General features: G+C 42.6%; 1 protein-coding gene across 1 annotated transcript in view; it reads left to right on the top strand.

Moving 5' to 3' along the window:
* The window catches only part of LOC129837729 (integrin alpha-X-like), a 29,866-nt gene extending 6,875 nt beyond the window's left edge, over positions 1-22,991 (top strand). The window contains exons 7-31 of the mRNA XM_055904125.1: positions 127-269; positions 371-524; positions 9,303-9,438; positions 9,663-9,739; positions 9,991-10,114; positions 10,257-10,399; positions 10,632-10,772; positions 10,966-11,163; positions 11,284-11,414; positions 11,589-11,743; positions 12,255-12,421; positions 12,633-12,755; positions 12,910-12,980; positions 13,089-13,230; positions 13,638-13,736; positions 14,088-14,167; positions 14,404-14,481; positions 14,588-14,666; positions 15,970-16,077; positions 16,178-16,219; positions 16,341-16,466; positions 20,592-20,705; positions 20,806-20,835; positions 20,934-21,044; positions 21,140-22,991. Of these exons, the coding sequence (XP_055760100.1) occupies positions 127-269; positions 371-524; positions 9,303-9,438; positions 9,663-9,739; positions 9,991-10,114; positions 10,257-10,399; positions 10,632-10,772; positions 10,966-11,163; positions 11,284-11,414; positions 11,589-11,743; positions 12,255-12,421; positions 12,633-12,755; positions 12,910-12,980; positions 13,089-13,230; positions 13,638-13,736; positions 14,088-14,167; positions 14,404-14,481; positions 14,588-14,666; positions 15,970-16,077; positions 16,178-16,219; positions 16,341-16,466; positions 20,592-20,705; positions 20,806-20,835; positions 20,934-21,044; positions 21,140-21,358 (2,991 nt within the window). The 3' untranslated portion in view covers positions 21,359-22,991. The remainder of the gene's footprint in view (positions 1-126; positions 270-370; positions 525-9,302; positions 9,439-9,662; positions 9,740-9,990; positions 10,115-10,256; positions 10,400-10,631; positions 10,773-10,965; positions 11,164-11,283; positions 11,415-11,588; positions 11,744-12,254; positions 12,422-12,632; positions 12,756-12,909; positions 12,981-13,088; positions 13,231-13,637; positions 13,737-14,087; positions 14,168-14,403; positions 14,482-14,587; positions 14,667-15,969; positions 16,078-16,177; positions 16,220-16,340; positions 16,467-20,591; positions 20,706-20,805; positions 20,836-20,933; positions 21,045-21,139) is intronic.
* Positions 22,992-23,940: the final 949 nt, after the last annotated feature.

Below are 23,940 nucleotides of genomic sequence, written 5' to 3'. Positions count from 1 at the left end.
ATGATCTTCAGGGTTCCTCGAGTCACCACTAATTCTAAGAGTTTATGTCAAATACCCATGTCGCTGCATGGAAAGTATGGAATGAAATACATTTTAGTCATCTTTTCCTCTTTTTTTAAACCACAGTTCGCAGCGGTTCAGTTCTCATCGATAGCCAGGACAGTTTTCAACTTCAATGACTACCAAGAGGGGAGAGCCTTGACTAATCTTTGGAAAGAAGAGCACATGGCTGATCTAACCAACACACATCAGGCTATAGACTTTCTTTTGTAGGTCACAGTTGATCATTATTATTCAGTTTTAGTTGATGAAAGGGGATTGTGGTATAAGAAAGATAGCTTGATCTGTTGTTTGTATACATCTAATTCAGGAACAACATTTATGAAAACCAAGCTGCCGGCGCCACCGCAGATGCAACTAAAGTACTGGTCATAATAACAGATGGAAATCCCAGTGATACTGATAGAAAGTTTAACTCTATCAAAAGAAGTGATGACAAAAACATCATCCGCTTCATCATCGGGGTAAGTCCTTAAAATGGGAGAGCCTGCATGCCTCCAACACAACACCACACAATTGTATGACTTAATTCCATTACATCTGTTTCATTCCCATAACTACATGTTGACTAGGAGGTATGCTCTCCTCCTAGTTGAAATGACCAAAGGCCAATATATTTGCATCTCTGTTAACTTCAAGTGAAATGGTTTGAAAATGTATCTCAATCCAGGGATGGAAGGTGTCGCTGTAGTCCTACTTATCCCACAACAATCTACAGTGATTGAAGAAGATTGAAATACAGCTAGTTTTTTATTAAACTGCCTTGTTCATCCTCATGCCTGTTAGCTAATGTTCTCAATTTACCGTAAATTCTCGATTTACCGTCCGTCCCTAAATTGAGGTACATTTTCAAATAATTTCACTTGAAGATCACAGAGGTGCAACTTTTAATGTATGATTTCAATGTATGCTGCTTACATTCATGTGTTTTCCCAAATGATACACAAGCTGGGGAGTTTTTTAAAGAAGCAATGTATGTACCTTTTTGGGCGACCGATCAGTTTCCCATAGAAACGTGTGTTATAGATCTGTCATTCTCATTGAAAGCAAGTCTAAGAAGCGGTAGATCTGGTTGATCTATTCTATGTGCGCTATTTTTATGCTCCCCGTTTTTATGTTTCGATTTAGTGTCTTTTACTTTCAGTTTTGTACACCAGTGTTACGCTCGATGAGGACAAAGGTAAGGAGTCAGGCGCAGAGAGCAAAGGTAACGGGGAAAAACCACTTTTTAATGTCCAACCAGAAATACAACTGGTAACGTCAAAAAACATTGGCGTACAACTCCAACTTGAATAAAGTCCAAAACTGGAAACATAAATCCAGTCTGTGGAAAACCCCAATGAAAAATAGCAACCTCAACATACAAACAGAGAAACAAGCCCGCACAAACATAAACGGGCTAAACGAACTTAAATAACCCCACCCTAACAACCAAACAATAAACAGGTGAAATCAATTAGACAAAACCAAACGAAAAGGAAAAAAGGATCGGTGGCAGCTAGTAGACCGGCGACGACGACCGCCGAGCGCCACTCGAACAGGAAGGAAGGCCACCTTCGGTAATACTCGTTACAGTACCCCCCTCCTGACGCGCAGCTCCCGCAGCGCGCCGACGCCGGCCTCGAGGACGACCCGGGGGCCGAGGCGCAGGGCGATCCGGATGGAGGCGATGGAACTCTCTCAGCATAGATGGATCCAATATATCCCCCACCGGGACCCAGCACCTCTCCTCCGGACCGTACCCCTCCCAGTCCACGAGGTACTGAAGGCCCCCCACCCGACGTCTGGAATCCAGAATAGACCTTATCCTGTACGCCGGGGACCCCTCTATATCCAGAGGGGGTGGAGGGACCTCCGGCACCTCACCTTCCTGCATGGGACCAGCTACCACCGGCCTGAGGAGAGACACATGAAATGAGGGGTTAATACGATAATAAGAAGGAAGTAACAATCGGTAACACACCTCATTTATTCTCCTCAGGACTTTAAATGGCCCTACACACTGCGGACCCAGCTTCCGGCAGGGCAGGCGGAGGGGCAGGTTTCGGGTCGAGAGCCAGACCCTATCCCCCGGTGCAAACACGGGGGCCTCACTGCGGTGACGGTCAGCGCTCTTCTTCTGCCGTCTACTCGCCTGACGCAGAGACTCCTGGACGGCTCTCCAAGTCTCCTTAGAGCGCTGTACCCACTCCTCCACCGCAGGAGCCTCGGTCTGACTCTGATGCCATGGTGCCAGAACCGGCTGATACCCCAACACACACTCAAATGGTGACATGTTGGTAGAGGAGTGGCTTAGTGAGTTCTGAGCAATCTCTGCCCAAGGGATGTATCTTGACCACTCCCCTGGCCGGTCCTGGCAATACGACCGCAGAAACCTACCCACCTCCTGGTTCACTCTCTCCACCTGCCCATTACTCGGGTGATACCCCGATGTAAGGCTGACCGAGACCCCCAAATGCTCCATAAACGCCTTCCATACTCTGGAAGTGAACTGGGGACCCCGATCAGAAACAATATCCTCGGGCACCCCGTAATGCCGGAAGACATGGGTAAATAATGCCTCCGCAGTCTGCAGGGCCGTAGGGAGACCGGGCAACGGGATAAGACGGCAGGACTTAGAGAACCGATCCACAACGACCAGGATCGTAGTGTTCCCCTGAGATGGAGGTAAGTCAGTCAGAAAATCTACCGAAAGATGGGACCACGGCCGTTGTGGAACGGGGAGGGGTTGTAACTTCCCTCGAGGCAGGTGCCTAGGAGCCTTACTCTGAGCGCACACCGAACAGGAAGAGACATAGAATCGCACATCCTTCTCCAAGGTGGGCCACCAGTACTTCCCCCTAAGACCTCGCACTGTCCTCGAAATACCCGGGTGACCCGACGAGAGTATACCATGAGCCCATCGAATCAATTGATCACGAACAGCGAGCGGTACATACCTACGCCCCTCCGGGCACTGTGGAGGCGCAGGTTCCTCCCTTAACGCCCGCTCGATGTCCGCGTCCACCTCCCATACTATTGGTGCCACCAACTTGGCCGCCGGAATGATGGGAGTAGGATCGATGGACCGCTCCTCTGAGTCATAGAGGCGAGACAGCGCGTCGGCCTTAGTATTCAGGGAACCTGGTCGATACGAGATAGTAAAACGAAATCTGGTGAAATACATGGCCCACCTTGCCTGACGCGGATTCAGTCTCTTAGCTGATCGAATATACTCCAGGTTACGGTGGTCAGTCCAGATGAGGAAAGGGTGCTTAGCCCCCTCAAGCCAGTGTCTCCACACCTTCAAGGCCTTAACCATAGCCAACAACTCCCTATCCCCCACATCATAATTCCGCTCCGCTGGCCCAAGTTTTTTCGAAAAAAAAGCACAAGGGCGGAGTTTTGGTGGCACACCCGAGCGCTGTGAGAGCACCGCTCCAACCCCAGCCTCGGATGCGTCCACCTCTACTATAAACGCCAAAGAAGGGTCCGGATGCGCCAACACTGGCGCCTCGGTAAACAGCACCTTCAACCTACAGAAGGCCCTGTCTGCCTCTGCCGACCACTGCAAACGCACCGGCCCCCCCTTCAGGAGTGAGGTAATAGGGGCTGCTACCTGACCAAAACCCCGGATAAACCTCCGGTAGTAATTGGCAAACCCTAAGAACCGCTGCACCTCTTTTACCGTGGTCGGAGTCGGCCAATTACGCACGGCTTTTACGCGGTCACCCCCTATATCCACCCCCGAGCTGGAAATGCGGTAACCCAGGAAGGAAACGGCTTGTTTAGAAAACTCACATTTCTCCGCCTTCACGTACAGGTCATGCTCCAGCAGTCGCCCAAGAACCTTGCGCACCAGAGACACATGCGCGGCGCGTGTAGCGGAGTAGATCAAAATATCGTCAATATACACCACCACACCCTGTCCGTGCAGGTCTCTGAGAATCTCGTCAACAAAGGATTGAAAGACAGCTGGAGCATTCTTTAACCCGTACGGCATGACGAGGTACTCATAATGGCCCGATGTAGTACTAAACGCGGTTTTCCACTCATCTCCCTCCCGAATACGCACCAGATTATACGCGCTCCTGAGATCCAGTTTCGTGAAGAACCGTGCTCCGTGGAATGATTCCATCGCCGTAGCGATGAGAGGTAGTGGGTAACTAAAACCCACCGTGATGGAATTGAGACCTCGATAATCAATACACGGACGCAACCCACCATCCTTTTTCTTCACAAAAAAGAAACTCGAAGAGACGGGTGACATGGAGGGCCGAATGAATCCTTGTCCCAGAGCTTCCGTGACATATGTCTCCATAGCCAACGTCTCCTCCTGGGACAAAGGATACACATGACTCCTGGGAAGTGCAGCGTTTACCTGGAGGTTTATCACGCAATCCCCCTGTCGATGGGGAGGTAATTGGGTCGCCTTCTTTTTACTGAAGGCGATAGCCAAATCGGCATACTCAGCGGGAATGCGCACGGTGGAAACCTGGTCTGGACTCTCCACCGTTGTCGCACCGATGGAAACTCCTACACACCTGCCTGAACACTCATCAGACCACCCCTGTAGAGCTCCCTGTTTCCACGAAATCGTCGGATTGTGAATAGCCAGCCAAGGAATTCCCAGCACCACCGGAAACGCAGGTGAATCGATAAGAAACAGACTAATCCGTTCCTTATGATTCCCCTGCGTAATCATCTCCAAAGGAATTGTGGACTCCCTGACCAGGCCTGACCCTAACGGTCGACTATCTAAAGAATGCACAGGAAAAGGGGGGTCAACCTTAACTAACGGAATCCTCAACCTCTGAGCGAGTCCGCGATCTATAAAATTCCCAGCTGCGCCTGAATCGACTAGCGCCTTATGCTGGAGAGAGGGAAAAAATGTAAGGAAGCATATTAACAAAAACATGTGACCAACAGGAAGCTCTGGGAGAGTGTGGTGCTGACTCACCTGAGGTGACCGAGGAGTGTTCTGCCTGCCCTCTCTATTCCCAGATGAACTCCTCCAGCACCGACCGGAAGTGTGCCCTCTTCGGCCACAACTGGTACAGGAGGAGCCTCCTCCGATCTCCCTAGATGCTGCCCCTCCTAGCTCCATCGGGATGGGAGCAGGAGGGTCAGGAGATGGAACGGACAGGACCCTTTCAGAACGTCCGCGAGCAGCTAGCAGATGGTCTAACCGGATAGACATGTCAATTAGTTCATCCAAACTTAGCGTAGTGTCCCGACAAGCCAGCTCTCTGCGGACGTCCTCTCTCAGGCTACACCTGTAATGGTCTATCAGGGCCCTGTCGTTCCATCCTGCTCCAGCAGCCAAGGTCCGGAAATCCAGCGCGAAGTCCTGCGCGCTCCTCGTCCCCTGTCGTAGATAGAACAATCTCTCACCCGCCGCTCGGCCATCTGGAGGGTGATCGAACACGGCCCGAAAACGGCGGGTGAACTCCGGGTAGTGGCCCCTCGCTGAGTCGGCCCCGTTCCAAACCGCATTGGCCCACTCTAGGGCTCTACCCGTCAGGCAGGAGACGAGGACACTCACGCTCTCCTCATCCGAGTGAGCCGGTCGAACGGTGGCCAGGTACAGGTCTAATTGTAGCAGGAATCCCTGGCACCCCGCCGCCGCTCCATCGTACTGGCTAGGAGGCGTAATACGCAACGCGCTGGTACCGGGTCCCGCTGGAGGAGATGGTAATGGTGCTGGAGGGAGGGTAGGTGGGTTTGTAGGGAGACCACTCCTCTCCCAACGATCCATCCTCTCCATCATAAGATCCATTGCTGATCCAATGCGATGAAGGATGGACGTGTGATGAAGGACTCTCTCCTCCATCGTGGGGAGAGGGGTGGTCGCTGCTCCTGCTGGCTCCATTGTATGGTGCGGGCTTCTGTTACGCTCGATGAGGACAAAGGTAAGGAGTCAGGCGCAGAGAGCAAAGGTAACGGGGAAAAAACCCTTTTTAATGTCCAACCAGAAATACAACTGGTAACGTCAAAAAACATTGGCGTACAACTCCAACTTGAATAAAGTCCAAAACTGGAAACATAAATCCAGTCTGTGGAAAACCCCAATGAAAAATAGCAACCTCAAAATACAAACAGAGAAACAAGCCCGCACAAACATAAACGGGCTAAACGAACTTAAATAACCCCACCCTAACAACCAAACAATAAACAGGTGAAATCAATTAGACAAAACCAAACGAAAAGGAAAAAAGGATCGGTGGCAGCTAGTAGACCGGCGACGACGACCGCCGAGCGCCACTCGAACAGGAAGGAAGGCCACCTTCGGTAATACTCGTTACAACCAGCTTCAAACAGCTGAAAATACAATATATTTGGTAATGGAAAATATATTTCACAGCGGTTTGGATGGTACAATGATTCTCTATACTTTACTTGCGTGTTTTGTCACAAACTGAAATTAAGCAAACTATTAGAAATGGCAGAGCGATTTCTGCATAGTGCATATTTCACCTGTTAGAATCCTTTTTGTGCTACATGCCACACGGCCTACACACAACAAAGGCCATACTCTTGATCTCCTGCTGTCCTATGGTCTGAATATTGATAACTTGGAAACTATTGATGTGTGTCTCTGACCATCTCAGTATTGGTTTTAAAATGCTTTCTCCCCCATCTAAAAATGTGTCTGTTCCCACTCCCATCAATACCTCCACAACTGCTAGTAAATTTACCAATGCTTTTGGTAAATGATCTTGTTCTGTGTCATCACACTGATGATTTGCTGGTTCAATATGATACTGTATGTCAGGCTATTTTAGACTCAGTGGCACCAGTTAAAACCAAGAATAAACTGTCTGCCAGAGTCTCACCTTGGTTAAATGACCACACACGTGCCTTAAAAAGTATATACAGTATATATATATTTTTTTATAAATGCTGAAAGTAAGAGGAAAGCCTGCTAATGTCAAGTATTCTATGAGATAATGAAGGATCTGATGAAAAATTACAATGTTGTGGTTAAAGAGGCAAGAGCAAACTACTTCTCTACCCTGATTTAGCAGACAAGATATGTTTATGTCCCTTACCATTATTTTATATTATATGATTTTATAGAAAGTAGAATATAATTCAATTTAGCAAATTAAATAGAAATGATATTTTTCTCATTCCAGAGTGAGAGTACACATATTGAGCTTAAAAGTGATCATTTGAAACATGTCCTATAAACTAGATGTATAGTTATTTGGTAACTTTAGTTGTGAATGATACAAACCTTGTAATGCCTTAGAAATCAAACGATATATGGGTTACATGATGTGACTATAGGCTATTGATGATTCGAGAAAGTCAACAAACTTTCGCTCTGTTCCTTGTCTCAGGCTGCACACACTGTTCTCTCATCAAGTGATCATATTTTCGCTCCATCAGTTACAGATTTTCTTTACTGATAAGACAAATTAGTTTTGATTTAGAATGGCCCATTGTCAAATGGGCAGGAACAGGGGCATGAAAAAAAAAAATGCGCTCGAATCATCCTAATGCACTCGAATAGCGAATGGAGGCCACTTTCCCGGCTGTTACATTTTTCCCTCGCATTGGTCAGGCTACTTCGGTCGGGAACATCGATAGTATGTTTTCACAACGAAACATATTTCATTAAACTGTTGACAGCCCCTCGCTGCACGCACTGTGAGCTATTCTGTAGCTAAAGGTAATGTCAGCCTTTTGAAAATATACAAAATTTCCTATTACTAGGCTATTCAAAATAAAATAATAATTCACTATAATTGTAGGCTAACTCAGATTTTTATTTTAGACCAATTATGTACCAAGATATCTTAAATCAGTATTTAAAAAAATATTTTCTGCCGTGTGTAATATGCAGTAGGCACAGTCATTATTTTCATTCCGCTTTTTTTGGGGGGGTGGGGGGGGGGGGGGGGGGGGGGTATGCAAAAGCTCTAGTGTTTTGAATTAATCATCACCTTAGAAAGCGCTGTCCATTTCGTTGTGTTACAAAAACAAAATGTTTTCCATTCAGTTTCAACACCTGTTCTTGAACTTCTTTCTTCAAATTGATCAATCACAATGAGGTGAGTTTTAAAACAACATACTGTTTTGATGATAAGTGTTCATTAGCGAGTTTGGTACTACTAACTCATGTCCAGAGTGCATAAGAGGAGATTACTGTGACTCACAGTTATGTAGAGTTTTTCAGTGAGCATGGGTGTGAGCATGGGTGGTTCAGTATCATCCCCAACACCTATTCACTATGGTGTCCCTCAGGGATCAATTATGGGCCCCATTTTTCACCCCTTGTACATGCCTCCCCTTGGTGACATCATCCGCAATCATAACATTCAGTTTCACTGCTATGCAGATGACACGCAGCTTTGTTTACCAATCAGACCCAGTGACCAACCTAGCGTAGCTACCATTCACAAGTGTCTTGTTGACATCAGATGTTTGACAATTTATAAGAAGAAATCTGAGGTTATTTTATTTGGCCCCCACCTGACCTCGAGCTGCATGTGAAGGTTGTCCAGACCCGCCTTTACGATATCATCTAAGAAATACAGCGCCTTCCGTAATTATTGGGATAGTGAAGCATTTCTTTTATTTTGGCTCTATACTCCAAAAGTTTGGATTTGAAATGAAACAGTTACCATGAGGTTAAAGTATAGATGATCTACTTTTATTTGAGGGTATTTGTGTAAATATTGGTTGTACCATTTAGAAACGACAACACTTTCTATACATACTGGAGTTCCCATATTTCAGCATACCAAAAGTATTGGGATTGGATTGACAGGTGTTTCTGGTTAGTCAGGTGTCTTCTGTGACATCATTTGTGCAGGCACAAGAGAGCTGTCATTGCCTAGTCTTGATTCTAGGCTTTGCGTTTGCCTTTGGTGGAAGGAGAACTAAGTATTCCATCTTTAAGGCTTGGTTAAGCCCCATTCCATTTCTTAGATATTTTATCTCCCTATGAGCCAGGATGCAGCCTGAGATCCTCTGACAGGGCATTCCAAAGTCCAGGTTGAATTTAAAAAAAAAAATCTCTGTCCTCCTGTCTATTACTTTTCTTTTTTTTGAATGATGTGAAGCACTTTGTTACTTGTATTAAAAAGCGCTATACAAATACAGTTGTTATTATTATTATTATTGTTATCACTAGTCTCAAGGGTCCAGTCCAACGTCCCAGTTACGATGTGAATGTTTAAATATCATGCATATTGAAAAGGAAATTAGACATCACTATAATTCCTGTCCTCAAGTGATATATTTCTTGGCAGGTCAAGATTCTCGATTTGACGAAACTCAAGTCCCTGGCATCGGAGCCAAAAGAGAACAACACTTTCCTCATCCAGGACTACAACGGACTAAAAGGAATCCTAGACAACTTTCAAAAAAAGATCTTCAACATTGAAGGTACAACTCCCGATTCAGTTGAAATCCCTTAGTACTACTTACTTATTTTTCAGCAAAGTAGCTGTCAACGGAGATTTGTTATTCGTAAAAAAAAAACTAGTGGAAATACTGGTCACCTCCTGAAATATACTGGTATTTATTTCTGGTGATAACACCTTACTCAATACATTCCACAGTAGAAGTATTAATGTATCGCTAGTAATATCAGTGTCCGTATGTTCTAGGTTCCAAGACTGCTCTGGCTGGAAACTTGACTAAAGAGATGTCTCAGAGTGGGTTCAGCGCTGTCTACGTTAATAAGGTGAGATACACGATAGTATGTCCAGTATGTTTTATCATCTTAAATGTTCATTTGTAATATGTATAAATTCTTTAAAAATGTTTACGACAATGCTTCTACATTGTACTACAAATCCTTATAAATGCTTAAATACTCATTTAAAAATGTAATGACCACCATTGCAACTAGTTTGTAGACACAATATATAGTTAATGAATGCTTATTAATAAAAATGTCATACAATATGACCCACTGATTTATTTCCTCTACAGGACACCTTGGTTCTGGGCTCAGTGGGATCAAACAACTGGCGTGGATCTCTCTTTGAGACTGAGGGTCTGGGATCAGAGGAAAGGGAAATTCAGGACTCCACCTTGGACAAAGATTCCTATATGGGTAATGGAACATTAAGCTCAAAAAAATGTATTGCTCAAAAGTGAATTTGAACAAACACTATTTTCAAAGCTCCATTAGTTCAGATGTTTCAGAGAAGGGAGTGTAGTTACACTGTACCTACAGTTCTTTATTGTTCCTATAGGATACTCTGTAGCTGTTGGGAGGAAGAACGAGAACCTTCTATATTTTACCGGAGCACCAAGATCTGAACACATGGGACGGATCCTACTTTTCAACAAGGTTAACAACAACTGGACTGTGGCACAAAGATTGTCTGGAGAACAGGTTGGTAACATTAGCTATTTCTGTAAGCAGTGTTGTATATCAATCAAGTTATACAATAGGGAGAGCATGAAACCAGCTTTTGGGGTTACGTCAAAGGTTGAATCGCTACTCCCATAGTAAAGAGGAACACAGTCACTTTTTATGTTAAATTATGAGTTCCATTCAACACCTGAGTGCTTCTTAAAACATTTCAAAACTATTTTTGTATGAATGTAAGTTTGGATTTTCTCAGATGGGCTCCTACTTCGGGGCAGAGCTGTGTTCTGTGGACATAGACTCAGACGGCAACACAGACTTCCTCTTGGTGGGTGCACCAATGTTTCACCAACCTCCGAGAGAGGGCAGAATCTACATCTACACACTGACTGATAAGGTGGGCTTAACTGTGAATCTCTGAACAACAGGTTCAAATGCTGCAATTTGTGGTTGAATATGTTCATCAGGGACAAAGTGATCTGGAAGCTGATATTGATTAATTTGTATATAAATATCCATCCTCTTCAATAACACTGCACAAAAAGACAATGTAATATGGATTTATCTTCATGTGATCTCTCCTTTATTAGCTGGAACTGAGGATGGAGAGGAATGTTTCAGTGCTGGCTCGGGGTAGATTTGGCTCCTCCATCTCCTCTCTCACAGACCTGAATGGAGATGGGCTGACGGATGTAGCTGTGGGCGCTCCACTTGAGGACGATCACAGGGGGGCCGTGTACATCTACCTGGGTGAAAAGCTAAAGGGGATCCGCCCTGAATTCAGCCAGGTGAGACAGATGAAGATGGAAATCATTCAGAAAGGCTCTTCATGATCAAAGAAAACAGACATCCCTCCTGGGATATCAATATCAATGCCTTTTCATTAAATGTTTGTCTTCTGACTGCAGCACATCTCAGCTGCGAGGATGAGATCTAAGCTCCAGTTCTTTGGCCAGACGATTGATGGGAAGATGGACCTGGGTGAGGATGGACTGACTGACATCGTAGTAGGAGCGCGTGGCACAGTTGTCGTCTTGAGGTACGAGTCCAAAAAAGGATAAGAAAAGACAGCTGATTTAAAATGACAGTAAAAATATCCCACTAGTGTGTGATCTGCACTGAATGGGGGCTGAACGCAATGAGGTGTGGGCGGTGCTACCCAACATCGTACAATGTAAGCTAACATCACTGTTTTTATCTCAATCGCTCACAGGTCCAGACCGGTCCTCAGCCTCTCTGCTCATCTCCACTTCCATCCCTCGGAGATCAGCACTGATAACTTTGACTGTCTGGCAAAAGAGATCATTTCCCCCGTGGTGACTTTAACAGCCTGCTTTAACATGGCAGAGGCAACAAAGAGTAAAGCTGGTAAGAACTCTCAGAACATTAGGAACACTGATGGCTTTGTGCTTTCCAACAGAAATCATGATCTGAGACCCCATAATTGTGGCCTTGGTGGTCTAGGTCGGAGCCTCGGTGCATAGCTAAATTACTGACCCCAATACGTGGGTCTTGGTCTCTGAAGACCAGTGGAGGCTGCTGAGGGAAGGATGGCTCATAATAATGTCTGGAACAGAGTAAATGGAATGGCATCAAACACATAGAAACCATGTTTGTTACCATTCCACTTATTCCGCTCCAGCCATTACCACAAGCCCGTCCTCCCTAATTAAGGTGCCACCGACCTGTGGTGAAGACCCAGATGAAGTCCAAGTGTTTTGAAAGGTTGGACCTTGGTCTGGATCTGGGTCACAAGAGTTAAGGTCTTGACTCCATCTCTGCTTTCTACTTTAATGGTGTTCATCAGCAGGCAACCATGAGGTTCAGAACTTCTCTCCCTGATAGGGAAGCCATTTACGACTCTTGTGTACTTTTCCAGAGGCACTGAGTGCAGGGATGAACGTCTCCTACTCGCTGGATGTGGATCCAGTGAGACAGAGGAGCCGAGCCTTTTACAGTGACACGAACAAAGGGGCCAGAAGTCTTCTCTCTACTGTGGAGCTGAGAAAGAAGCGGACCTGCTTCAACCACTCAGTCTACATGACAGTATGATCAATGAAAAACTGTAGCTATGCAACAATACAACAACCATAATGTCTCTCGTAAAGAGGGGATTTAATGAAAAACATTAAGTTGTTAGGTTGTTGAATTATTATTGGATTGTTATTGTGTGTTGATCTTATTCAGTGATGAGAAGAATGAGGGTTTTTCAGGACTATGGATAGGGAAATGAATGCCACATTTTCTTTTCTTCCAGCAATGCGTGATTGACACATTATCGCCCATAATCATCCAACTTCATTTTTCTCAATCTGAAAGCCAACAAGAGGGTCGTACTGCCATTCTGAATACTGACAGTCCTACAAAGGCTGTGGTCGAGGTACGAGGAAACATTCTGGGTCTGACTAAAACCTGTTCACTTACAATGATCAACAGTACTAGCAATTACTGTGAACTGAGTATTGTAATTTAGCCAAAGACCTGTGAAAACAGGTCATCTAATCACATTCACAGTTGTCTTGAATTCATCACAGGTGCCCTTTGAAAAGAACTGCAAAGAAAATGAAACCTGTTTGGCAGAGCTTGAGGTGGACCTCAACTTCATGTAAGTGTCTGATAAACAGAGGCCACATAAAGTAACTTGTTTGTAGGTATAATAATTACTGACTGCTCAAAATGTTTTCTGACTGTACGGTCTTGTCTCTCTTATCAGCACATCGACTTTATTAGTGGTGGACCAGAGTTACTTCAACGTGACTATAAGACTGTCCAATCACGGGGATGACTCCTACAACACCAGTCTAACCCTCCTCTACCCTCCTGGCCTCTCATTCTCCATGATGCATCTTCTGAAGGTAATACCGACACCCCTCCATCTATTGTGTAATTCACTCTGATGTTTTCTTCTTGCTCTCATCTAAACCAATGTTATTAAATGCTGGAGACCCAAACCATGTTCAGCCAATCAAGGGTTAGATGATTAGTTTAATCAGTGGTGTTCCTCCTGGGCTGGAACAAAAGCTTTCCTTGCACATCTTGTGGGTCTGCAGAACCAGGATAGAGGAACATTGATTTAAACATCAGTTTTCCGCCAAACATTTAAATGTTCCCTACATGTGCTAATTATTCACAAAATTTAGCAACATATTAAGTTTTGAATGTATTAATTCCTTAAACTGTTTGTTTATTTACACTACGTCAGTGACTCAGATGTACAAACCGGAATGATTTACACACTTGACATATTGTCTGTATTCCATAGTCCACAAGGAGAACTGTGTTCAGCTGTGGCGGTCTGGAAGATGAAATTGACAGAACTACATGCAGTGTCAGCCTCCCTGTCTACCGTAGTAAAACTACAGTGAGTGATTGCTTAGATATACCAGTAAATAATGCTCAACTGTGAATACACTGGTAAACCTTTAAAATGTTCTTAAATGATAAAGACTCAGAGCTAAAAAAAAATGTGACAAATCAGTAACTCAATCTCATTAAAACAGCTTTGATCTTTGAGTGATAATTGCCTTGTGTGTAAAAAATTATACTTAATCCATTTTGAATTCAGGCTGTAACAAAATGTGGAATAAGTTAAGAGGTCTGAATACTTTCTGAAGGCATGCCTTGTACTTTGTTTCCACTTCCACAGTTTTTATGATCTCATTTCAAAATCGTCTTTATTTTTTCTTCTCAACTATGCCATCTTCTTTTCCAGGCCGTGTTCACCAGTAAATTCCATATTTTGAATGCATACGACTGGAACGACACAATGGAAATGACCGTCATCGGACTGAGGTAGAAATCTGCTTCCACAATGTGAACATGTTAGAGCAGTAGCTAGAAGAGAGATTAGAATCAGCCCAGGAAACACCCTCCATTTCCCCATGTTGTCGAAGCATTGAACATACATTGCTTAAAACTAAGAACTAGTTTAATACAACCCCAATACTTTCTACTCAATTAGCTGAAGGAATTCATAGCATTCCATTTATATACACAAAAAAATGCATTTGCCTTTGCTTTATTTACAGCGACAATGGAAACTCAACCAGTAGTTCCCTAACCAGGACCATCCCTGTTCAATATGCAGTTGACCTGGTAGCAAAAGCGTAAGTCTTTACAAGCCTATACTTAACATTTTGTTTGAGAATGACTCCATCAAGTTCATTGAATAAAATCAAGGTGACTTATGTATTTTTGTTGTTGTTGTTGAAGCCTTCCCCAAGACTCCACCACTTACATTAACTTTACTCTGGAGGACACATCACCGAAAAGACTGGTGAATGTATATGAGGTAAACAATCAGCTGCTATTGCTGTGACTGATCTTGAAATTGTGATTCACTCTATGTGAGGGACATTTTTTCTGATGCTTTACACTCTAAAAACAAAACATACTTTTACTGTTACTCAAGCCGTTTACATGCATTCAATAATCCGATTAGTGTGAATACTCTGATTAATATACTAGTTTGATGAAAACGTTTAAATGCATTGCAAAAATAACAATTTCCCTTACAATCCGTTTTACATGGACAGCTGAAAATCAGGCTTCTCGATGGGGCTTCTATCACAATACGTGATCATATCACAGTGATCATATCATGTTTGGGAAGCCCATTTGATTCTGCATGTACAAAATATGAAAGACACCTTCCTCAATTCGTAATGGCATGGACTCTACAAGGTGTCGAAAGCATTCCAAAGGGATGCTGGCCCATGTTTATTCAAATGCTTCCCACAGTTGTGTCAAGTTAGCTGGATGTCCTTTGGGTGGTGGACCATTTTTGATACACACAGAAACCTGTAGTGTGTGAAAAACCCAGCAGTTTGGCAGTTCTTGACACAAACCGGTGTACCTGACACCTACTACTATACCCCATTCGAAGGCACTTTAATATTTGGTCTTGCCCATTCACTCTCTGAATGGCACACACACAATCCATGTCTCAATTGTCTCAAGGCTTAAAAATCCTTCTTTAACCTTTCCACTCCCCTTCATCTACACTGATGGAAGTTGATTTAACAAGTGACATCAATGAGGGATCATAGCTTTCACCTGGATTCACCTGGTCAGTCTATATCATGGAAAGAGCAGGTGTCCTTAATGTTTTGTACACTCAGTGTATAAAGTTTGTATGCTCATTTTTTTTGTTGCTCATGACCTTGCTCATGCTTAATTTGCTCATGACCTTACGCCTAGTAAGATCATCAGAGAAAGGTGTTTACATGACATTATCAGTTTAATATTGAATTATTAGTGTGCATATAAACATATTCTCCGTCCATTGGAGGTTGGTGGCACCTTAATTGGGGAGGACGGGCTTGTGGCTATGGCTGAAGCGGATTCAGTGGAATGGTATCAAATATGTCAAACACATGGTTTCCATGTTTTCGATGCCATTCCATTTGCTCCGTTCCAGCCAATATTATGAGCCGTCCACTCAGTCGCCTCCACTGTCTCTGTTGCCCTAGGCTTGCTCTTTTGGGGGCTTAGGTATGTGTTTTGTTACATGTTCTGTGACAAATGCCTTTGTATAAAAGCTCAATATAAATGTTATCGTTAGGTTGGTTGATTGAATGTGTCATTGTTTACAGGTGCAGAACTTAGGCTTTACTCCTGTACCCATCACAGTCACCTTCACTTTCCCAACTAAGCTTGAGCACAGATTTGAAATGAAGGACTACGAAATATCTGTCTTACAGGTAAACTGTTCAGATTTCCTACAAAAGTGCTGACATTTTACTGGCACAATTTCTGTCAATAGGAAACACCTAATACAAGTTTCCTTTCTTTTCTTTGAAGAACTACACTCAATGTGGAAAGGTTATCAATTCAACAACAGAGGTGAGAATTCAAAAATGCCACTCACTCTTGACATTGTTGGTAACTGATCCAATCAGGTTACAACTCAGCATAGTAAATCATGTTACTGAAACACACATGTTGCTTCTGGCTGTGTTTACAGTACTGCTCTCCAGAAAAATACTGCAAGTCCATCGAGTGTGACAGTTTCCTTTTGGAGAAGTTTTTGACAGTTACATTTGTGCTGTCTGGAAATGTTTCCTTCAAGGACCTCGATCAACATGCAGAGGTCTGTATTAAGACACCTTTAACAAAAGATGGTACAGAGTAACAACATGCTAATAATTAATAAGACTTTGAGACAGCAAACATCCCACTTTAAATCTTTGTCACATTTATTGTTCTTTAGCACGCTACACCATTTAAGCTAGAAATGCCATTCAAACTTTTAAAGGTGCAGAGTGGTAAGGACCAGTGTGCTTCCATACAACTTATTGATATACATTATACTTTTTAAACTATTGAGGTTTTTGTCCTCCATCCACTTCGATGGGATTTCTTCAACATTTTAAAGGTTCCATTGTTAGACTCCCATGAATTCCAAGATATTATTACACAAATCAAGAGATACAGATGTCTTAATAACCGCATCAACTTCATTCATTAAGTTAACTTCCCACTGTTGACAACGCAATGCAAGAGACGTGGCAAGTAGCCTAGTAGTTGTAGAACTTTTTTAGGCTTTTCAATGGTCTTCAATGCGCAAAATCATACCGCAATAGTCTTCATCGCAAAAACATCATAAAAGGCATCTGATTTTATGATATAAACTTGAAGCCCATGCAAAAGACCAGGGACATGAACACGTGTCACTTGCCCGGCTTATTAACTGACAAATCAGCTACTTTCCCAACAACTTAGACAAACACTTAGAGGGTGTGACATCTTGGTCTACTTCTCTGCTTTTCAAATCCAAAATCATAACAGAAATATATTTGACCTATCAAATGATGTAGCTTTGTTAGTGACTGCATTGACTGCATCAACTGTTACAAACAACTGACATTTTGACCATTTTCCGAGCATTTTATACCACAACTTAGACATTATAATATATGGGTCTACGTCTCTGCTATTCAAATCTGAAATCAGGCAGTGTCAGGATGGTGTATTGGAGGCGAAGTCAAGTGCAGGAGAGCAGATACAATGAACAGGCGTACTTTTATTATAGTTCCAAAAACGAGAGCACTACATGAAACAAACACGCTCAAAAAACGGAACATAAAAGTAGAGCGTGTAAACCAGGGGTGTCAAAGTCAAATGGACGGAGGGCCAAATAAAAAATTTAGCTACAAGCCGAGGGCCGGACTGTTCGAATGTTCATAGAAAAAATTTTAAATGACGCATATAGTCTAGTGAACCTAATTGAACCTACTGAAAACCTAACAAATATATTCCAATATGATCAGATAAATAAAGCAATATTTTCTTATGGCTCTGTCAGTAATCTTTAATTTTCAACAGACACAAAAGACAAATTTCCTTTATATAAAAATCCCCATAACATGAACATTAAATGAAAGAAACCGGTATTCAAGGCACCATCAGTAGCCTATATTTTCTATTTTAGCAAAAGTGGGCTAAATTTACTTCAAAGAAAAAAACAATAATAGCAATTTTCTATCATCCACTCAACTGAAATATTTTTAAAATATAATTGGATTGAAATACAATAAAATAAAGTGCAAAAATCTATTAATCAAAAACAACACTTTGTTTAAGGAGAAGTAACATGCAGTGAAAACAAATATTAAACTTTAACTTTTAAACTTGAACTGAGTAAAAACTCTAAATATGTGATTGCACTTGTTTGAGGTTGAGGGTGATACTTGGTGGTGTCCCATCTTTTCCACAAGTTCATCAATGTTCGGGGTAAGGCTCTGAGCTGAGGAAATCCTCAGAATTGAGTGGAGGTGTTCAGCAGTAAGTCGACTTCTGTGTGATGTTTTGTTCAGGTTCATCAAAGAAAACAGTTGTTCACACAGGTATGTGCTGCCAAACATAGACAACGTTTGAGCAGCCTGGATGCGCAGCTGGGGCATTGTGTCGGGGAGGAAACGGGCGAACTCCGCAGCACCCACTGCCGCATATTTTGCCCTCAGTGCATCATTGCATTGGAGGTCAATCAACTCCATTTGGAGGTTTGGTGGTGAGCTTTCCACGTCAACAGCAAATGGGTTACCGAGCAGTTCCAACCTGCTTTTTTGTGCTTCAAAGTCAGCAAATCGGCGTCGAAAGTCAGCGGCAAGCATACCTATTTTATCAGCCAACTGTGCGCTCGGGAACGCACTGGTAGAGAGCTTCTCTTTCATGGTCTGGCAGCTGGGAAAGTGGCTCAAATTTTCTTTCCGCATCTGCGTCTCCCACAGAGTCAGTTTGGTTTTAAATGCCTTCACTGTACTGTACATATCAGAGATGACATGATCCCGACCCTGCAGCTGCAAGTTCATTGCATTCAGATGACTCGTAATGTCACACAGAAAAGCCATTTCACACAGAAACATTTCGTCTCGGAGTTGTGTTGTGTCTTTCCCTTTGCTGTCCAAGAACAGACAAATCTCCTCACGAAGCTCGAAACATCTTTGAAGCACCTTTCCCTGGCTTAGCCATCGCACCTCTGTGTGATAAGGCAAATCACCATGCTCCGTTTCTAACTCCGTCAGAAATGCCTTGAACTGGCGGTGATTCAAACCTTTGGCTCTGATAAAGTTAACTGTGCGCGTGATGATGCTCATTACATGCTCCATTTTCAAGGCTTTACCGCACAACGCTTCCTGGTGTATGATACAATGATAAGCTGTCAGCTCACCTGTCGCGTTTTCCTCTTGCATCTTTTCCCGTATCTTCGCCACCAGTCCGCTCCTGTGTCCACACATCGCAGGTGCTCCGTCGGTTGTCAAACCCACGAGTTTTTCCCAAGGCAGCTCCATCTCATTTACACATCTTGACACCTCTTCATACAAATCATGCCCCGTAGTTGTGCCATGCATAGGACGTAAAGCCAAAAACTCCTCTGTCACGCTTAGGCTGGAGTCCACTCCGCGGATGAAAATTGACAACTGGGCAATGTCAGAAATGTCGGTGCTCTCATCCACAGCCAAGGAATATGCAATGAAATCTTTTCCCTTTTTCACAAGCTGCTCTTTTAGATTGATGGACAACTGGTCTACTCTCTCGGCAATGGTGTTTCTGCTCAGACTCACATTTAAAAAGAGTTGCCTTTTTTCTGGGCAAACTTCGTCACAAACTTTAATCATGCAGTTTTTGATGAAATCCCCCTCCGTAAATGGCCGGGCTGATTTAGCGATCTCTTCTGCCAAAATAAAACTGGCCTTGACAGCAGCCTGGCCTTGTGATTTGGCTTTTTTGAACAGAGCCTGTCGAGATTTGAGGCCTCGTTTTAATTCCTCTGCCTTTTGTAGCCTTTGTTCCATGTCCATATTCTTGTTTTTGTCCGCGTGTTTCGTTTCATAATGTCGTCTCAGATTATACTCTTTCAGTACCTCCACACTTTCTCCACACAGAAGACACACAGGTTTTCCAGCTACCTCCGTGAACATATACTCCGACTCCCACCTTGTTTGAAACCCCCGGTTCTCAGTGTCCACCTTCCGTTTTGCCATTTTTGATGGGTATCTGAAAGTTAATTTTACTGTGATGCTGACGACTGCTGTGCCAATAAATATTGAAATGAAGCAGCCTACTGCTCGGTGCGTCACCGTTGCATTGTGGGAAATGTAGTATTGGTGCGTGTAAAAGATCTGCGGGCTGCCGGCTTGCTGCGGTCTGCGGGCCGGTTCTAATAATAAATCAAGATCATCCCAGGGGCCGTAAAAAACCTTCTCGCGGGCCGGATGTGGCCCGCGGGCCTTGACTCTGACATATGTGGTGTAAACTAACACTACCTAACATGAAAACAATTACACACAAAACATGATGGGAAACAGAGGGTTAAATACAAGTAGCTTAATTAGGGAAATGATAAACAGATGTGTATGGAAACAAGACAAGACAAATGGATAGACGAAAAATGGAGCAGCGATGGCTAGAAAGCCGGTGACGTCGATCGCCAAACGTAGTCCGAACAAGGAGAGGGGCTGACTTCGGCAGAAGTCGTGACAGTCAGCTGTTCTAGTAACCACATCAACTACTTTTCATCTATACTTTTTGAAACATCTGCCGTTTTGACCACTTTCCCAACAAGTTCGACGAAGCTCTACGTTTTTGTCTAACTTCTCTGCTATTTAAATCTGAAATCAAAACACTTCTACTACCACAAAATGCTTTTAAAGAATTGAAGCAAGGCACACCATTTTATTTAATGTTGTTCGACTAACAATATCTCACTCTACAGAGCTTGGCATTGCCAAAGAAATTCACTGGGGATAGAGAAACAGTCAACTTCATCAGTTTTGTCAAACTCAGCTATGACAAAAAACGATATGTCCAGACAGCGAGTGACCCAGGGGTAAGTTTCCTGTCAAACTTTTCTTCAACAAAGATACAAATATTTATTGAGCAAAGATTGACAAAAGCATCAATTTTGTATATATTTCTTTGCTCATTAGGATAACTCTACAAGCTTCCACCAAACACAGGTAATTCCGTTTGTGGAATTAAACTGATTTACTGCATAAGAGTTGTTTTAAAATGGTTGTTTTATTGTCACACATGGTCTTAAAATGTATTCCTCCAGATTGATGTTCAGGCTGAGATCATCATTCCTCCACATAGAGCGCTGATAATAGGTACAGGAGTTGGAGTAGGACTCTTTCTCCTGATCATCATCACAATGGCCATGTATATGGTGAGTATCAATGATGCGACAGAACCTTTGCCCTTGCATTGTAAGGACCAACACTTTGATTCATATTCTTCACACTGTTTTTCCTTTCTACTCAGCTGGGATGTTTCAAGAGAAAAAGGCCTGTTGATAATGCACAGGAAGATGGGAAAGAAGGGGAACAGTGTGACCAAGAACTACAGCCTGAGAGTGTAGCAGTGGAGTCAAATCCTCTCCTTGACGACAGTCAAACAAAAAACAATGGCTTCCCCACTAGTGAGGCGGTAGGGGAGGGACCAAAAGAAGAACAGGATGTGTCAGAGTCAGAAGCAGGCTAATGGAGTAGAGAAACTCTTTTCACGCCACTTCCACATGGAAGGGACTTTTTCATAGCAGGTTAGGAGAACTTACGCAGCAGGTTAAGATAATTGACGTAGCAGGTTAGAGAAAGGAGTAGAGGTCCAAGCAAAAAAACCTCAGAGAATAATTGTTAGATTAATTAATGTAGTCTGTCCTGACCACAGAACCACGCATATCACTCAATATGTAATTAAGTCTGAAATACATTTTTAAAAACTACACTACCGTTCAAAAGTTTGGGGTCACTTGGAAATGTTCTTGTTTTGAAAGAAAAGCACATTTTTTGTCCATTAAAATAACATCAAATTGATCAGAAATACAGTGTAAACATTGTTAATGTTGTAAATGACTATTGTAGCTGGAAACGACAGATTTTTTATGGAATTATCAGCAACCGTCACTCCTGTATTCCAATGGCACGTTGTGTTAGCTAATCCAAGTTTATCATTTTAAAAGGCGAATTGATCATTAGAAAACCCTTTTGCAATTATGTTAGAACATCTGAAAACTGTTGTGCTAATTAAAGAAGCATTAAAACGGGCCTTCTTTAGACTAGTTGAGTATCTGGAGCATCAGCATTTGTGAGTTTGATTACAGGCTCAAAATGGCCAGAAACAAATAACTTTCTTCTGAAACTCGTCAGTCTTTTCTTGTTATGAGAAATTAAAGCTATTCCATGTGAGAAATTGACAAGAAACTGAAGATCTCGTACATCGCTGAGTACTACTCCCTTCACAGAACAGGGCAAACTGTCTCTAACTAGAATATTAAGAGGGGTGGGGGGCACCGGTGCACAACTGAGCAAGAGGACAAGTACATTAGAGTGTCTAGTTTGAGAAACAGAAGTCCTCAACTGGCAGCTTCATTAAATAGTACCCACAAAACACCAGTCTCAACGTCAACAGTGAAGAGGCGACTCCGGGATGCTGGCCTTCAAAAACAAGGACATTTTTTAGTGACCCCAAACTTTTGAACGGTAGTGTAGATATTTCATGGACATTGATGTTTGATAAAACGTGACCAAAGTGATTCAGTATTATACATACTATATACTTTTTCAATGTTTATGTCAAGGTAAACATTTTTTTATCTTTGTATGATTGCTGTAATGTCATTAATTTAAAGTACTATGTTCTTACTAGAGAAATGTACATTGGCAAAGAGCTTTATTGTTTCACATTATTCTGTAAGATGTACACTATATTTACAAAAGTATATGCACACCCCTTCAAATGAGTGGATTCAGCTATTTCAGTCACACCTGGTGCTGACAGGTGTATAAAATCAAGCCCACCGCCATGCAATCTCCATAGACAAACATTGGCAGTAGAATGGCCTTACTGGAGAGCTCAGTAATGCATACCCATAACATGATGCAGCCACCACCATTTCTTGAAAATATTACGAGTGGTAGTCAGTGATGTGTTGTGTTGGATTTTTTTGCAGTATTACTTATCTGCATTATATTTCAAACAGGATGCATGTTTTGGAATATTTTTATTCTGTACATGCTTCCTTCTTTTCACTCTGTCATTTAGGTTAGTATTGTGGAGTAAATACAATATTGTTGATCCATCCTCAATTCTTTCAATAAAATCCCCATTGCCCTCATGATGAAATCCCTGAGCAGTTTCTTTCCTCTACGGCAACTGAGTTAGGAAGGACGCATGTATCTTTGTAGTGACTGGGTGTATTGATACACCATCCAAAGCCTAATTAATAACTTCACCATGCTCAACGGGAAATTCAGCATCTGCTTTTATCATCTACCAATCGGTGCCCTTCATTGTGAGTCATTGACAAATCTCCCTGGTCTTTGTGGTTGAACACAGAATGAGTCCATACAACTTATGTGATTTGTTAAGCACATTTTTACTCCATAAATAATTTAGGCTTGCCATAACAAAGGTGGTTGAATACTTATAGACTAAAGACATACATTTTCTACAAACTTCCACTGACATTATGGGTGGTGTGTGAAGATCAGTGACACAAAATCTCAATTTAATCCATTTTAAAGTCAGGTTGTAACACGTGGAAAAAGTAAAGGGTTGTGAATGCTTTCTGAAGGCAAGAAAACCTCTACTTTCATTTGTACATTTGACTTGTTTTATTTCAACTTTAAGTGGGTAGATTATACAGGGGAAGTACTGTATAGTCAAGATCTAGTGTAATTGTGAATTGCACACCAATGTACTTTTGAGTTACTGTACTTAATACTTATTTGAGAAAAATTCATGATCATATTATAAAAACAATTAACATGCAAAAGAAACAAAAACTATGAACTAATGTTTAATACTAATCACAGTAAAATCCTGAAACGGCTCAACATAATATACCTTACTATAAGGAGGGAGAACCAATACATGCAATTTTTTTTGTATATAATTTTACACATGGGAACAAGAACCGGTCGAGTGTAATAACATTCCATTATTCACTCATCGAATAACAGGAAATGTAGTCAGCAAGAGTGGAGGAAGAGAGAAAGTGTCACGCCCTGGCCTTAGTATTCTTTGTTTTCTTAATTATTTTAGTTAGGTCACGGTGTGACATG

The sequence above is a fragment of the Salvelinus fontinalis genome, chromosome 3 (assembly GCF_029448725.1).
Source record: "Salvelinus fontinalis isolate EN_2023a chromosome 3, ASM2944872v1, whole genome shotgun sequence".
NCBI lineage: Eukaryota > Metazoa > Chordata > Actinopteri > Salmoniformes > Salmonidae > Salvelinus > Salvelinus fontinalis.
The sequence above is the reverse complement of the archived record's forward strand: the minus strand, read 5'-3'. Positions and strand labels throughout refer to the sequence as shown.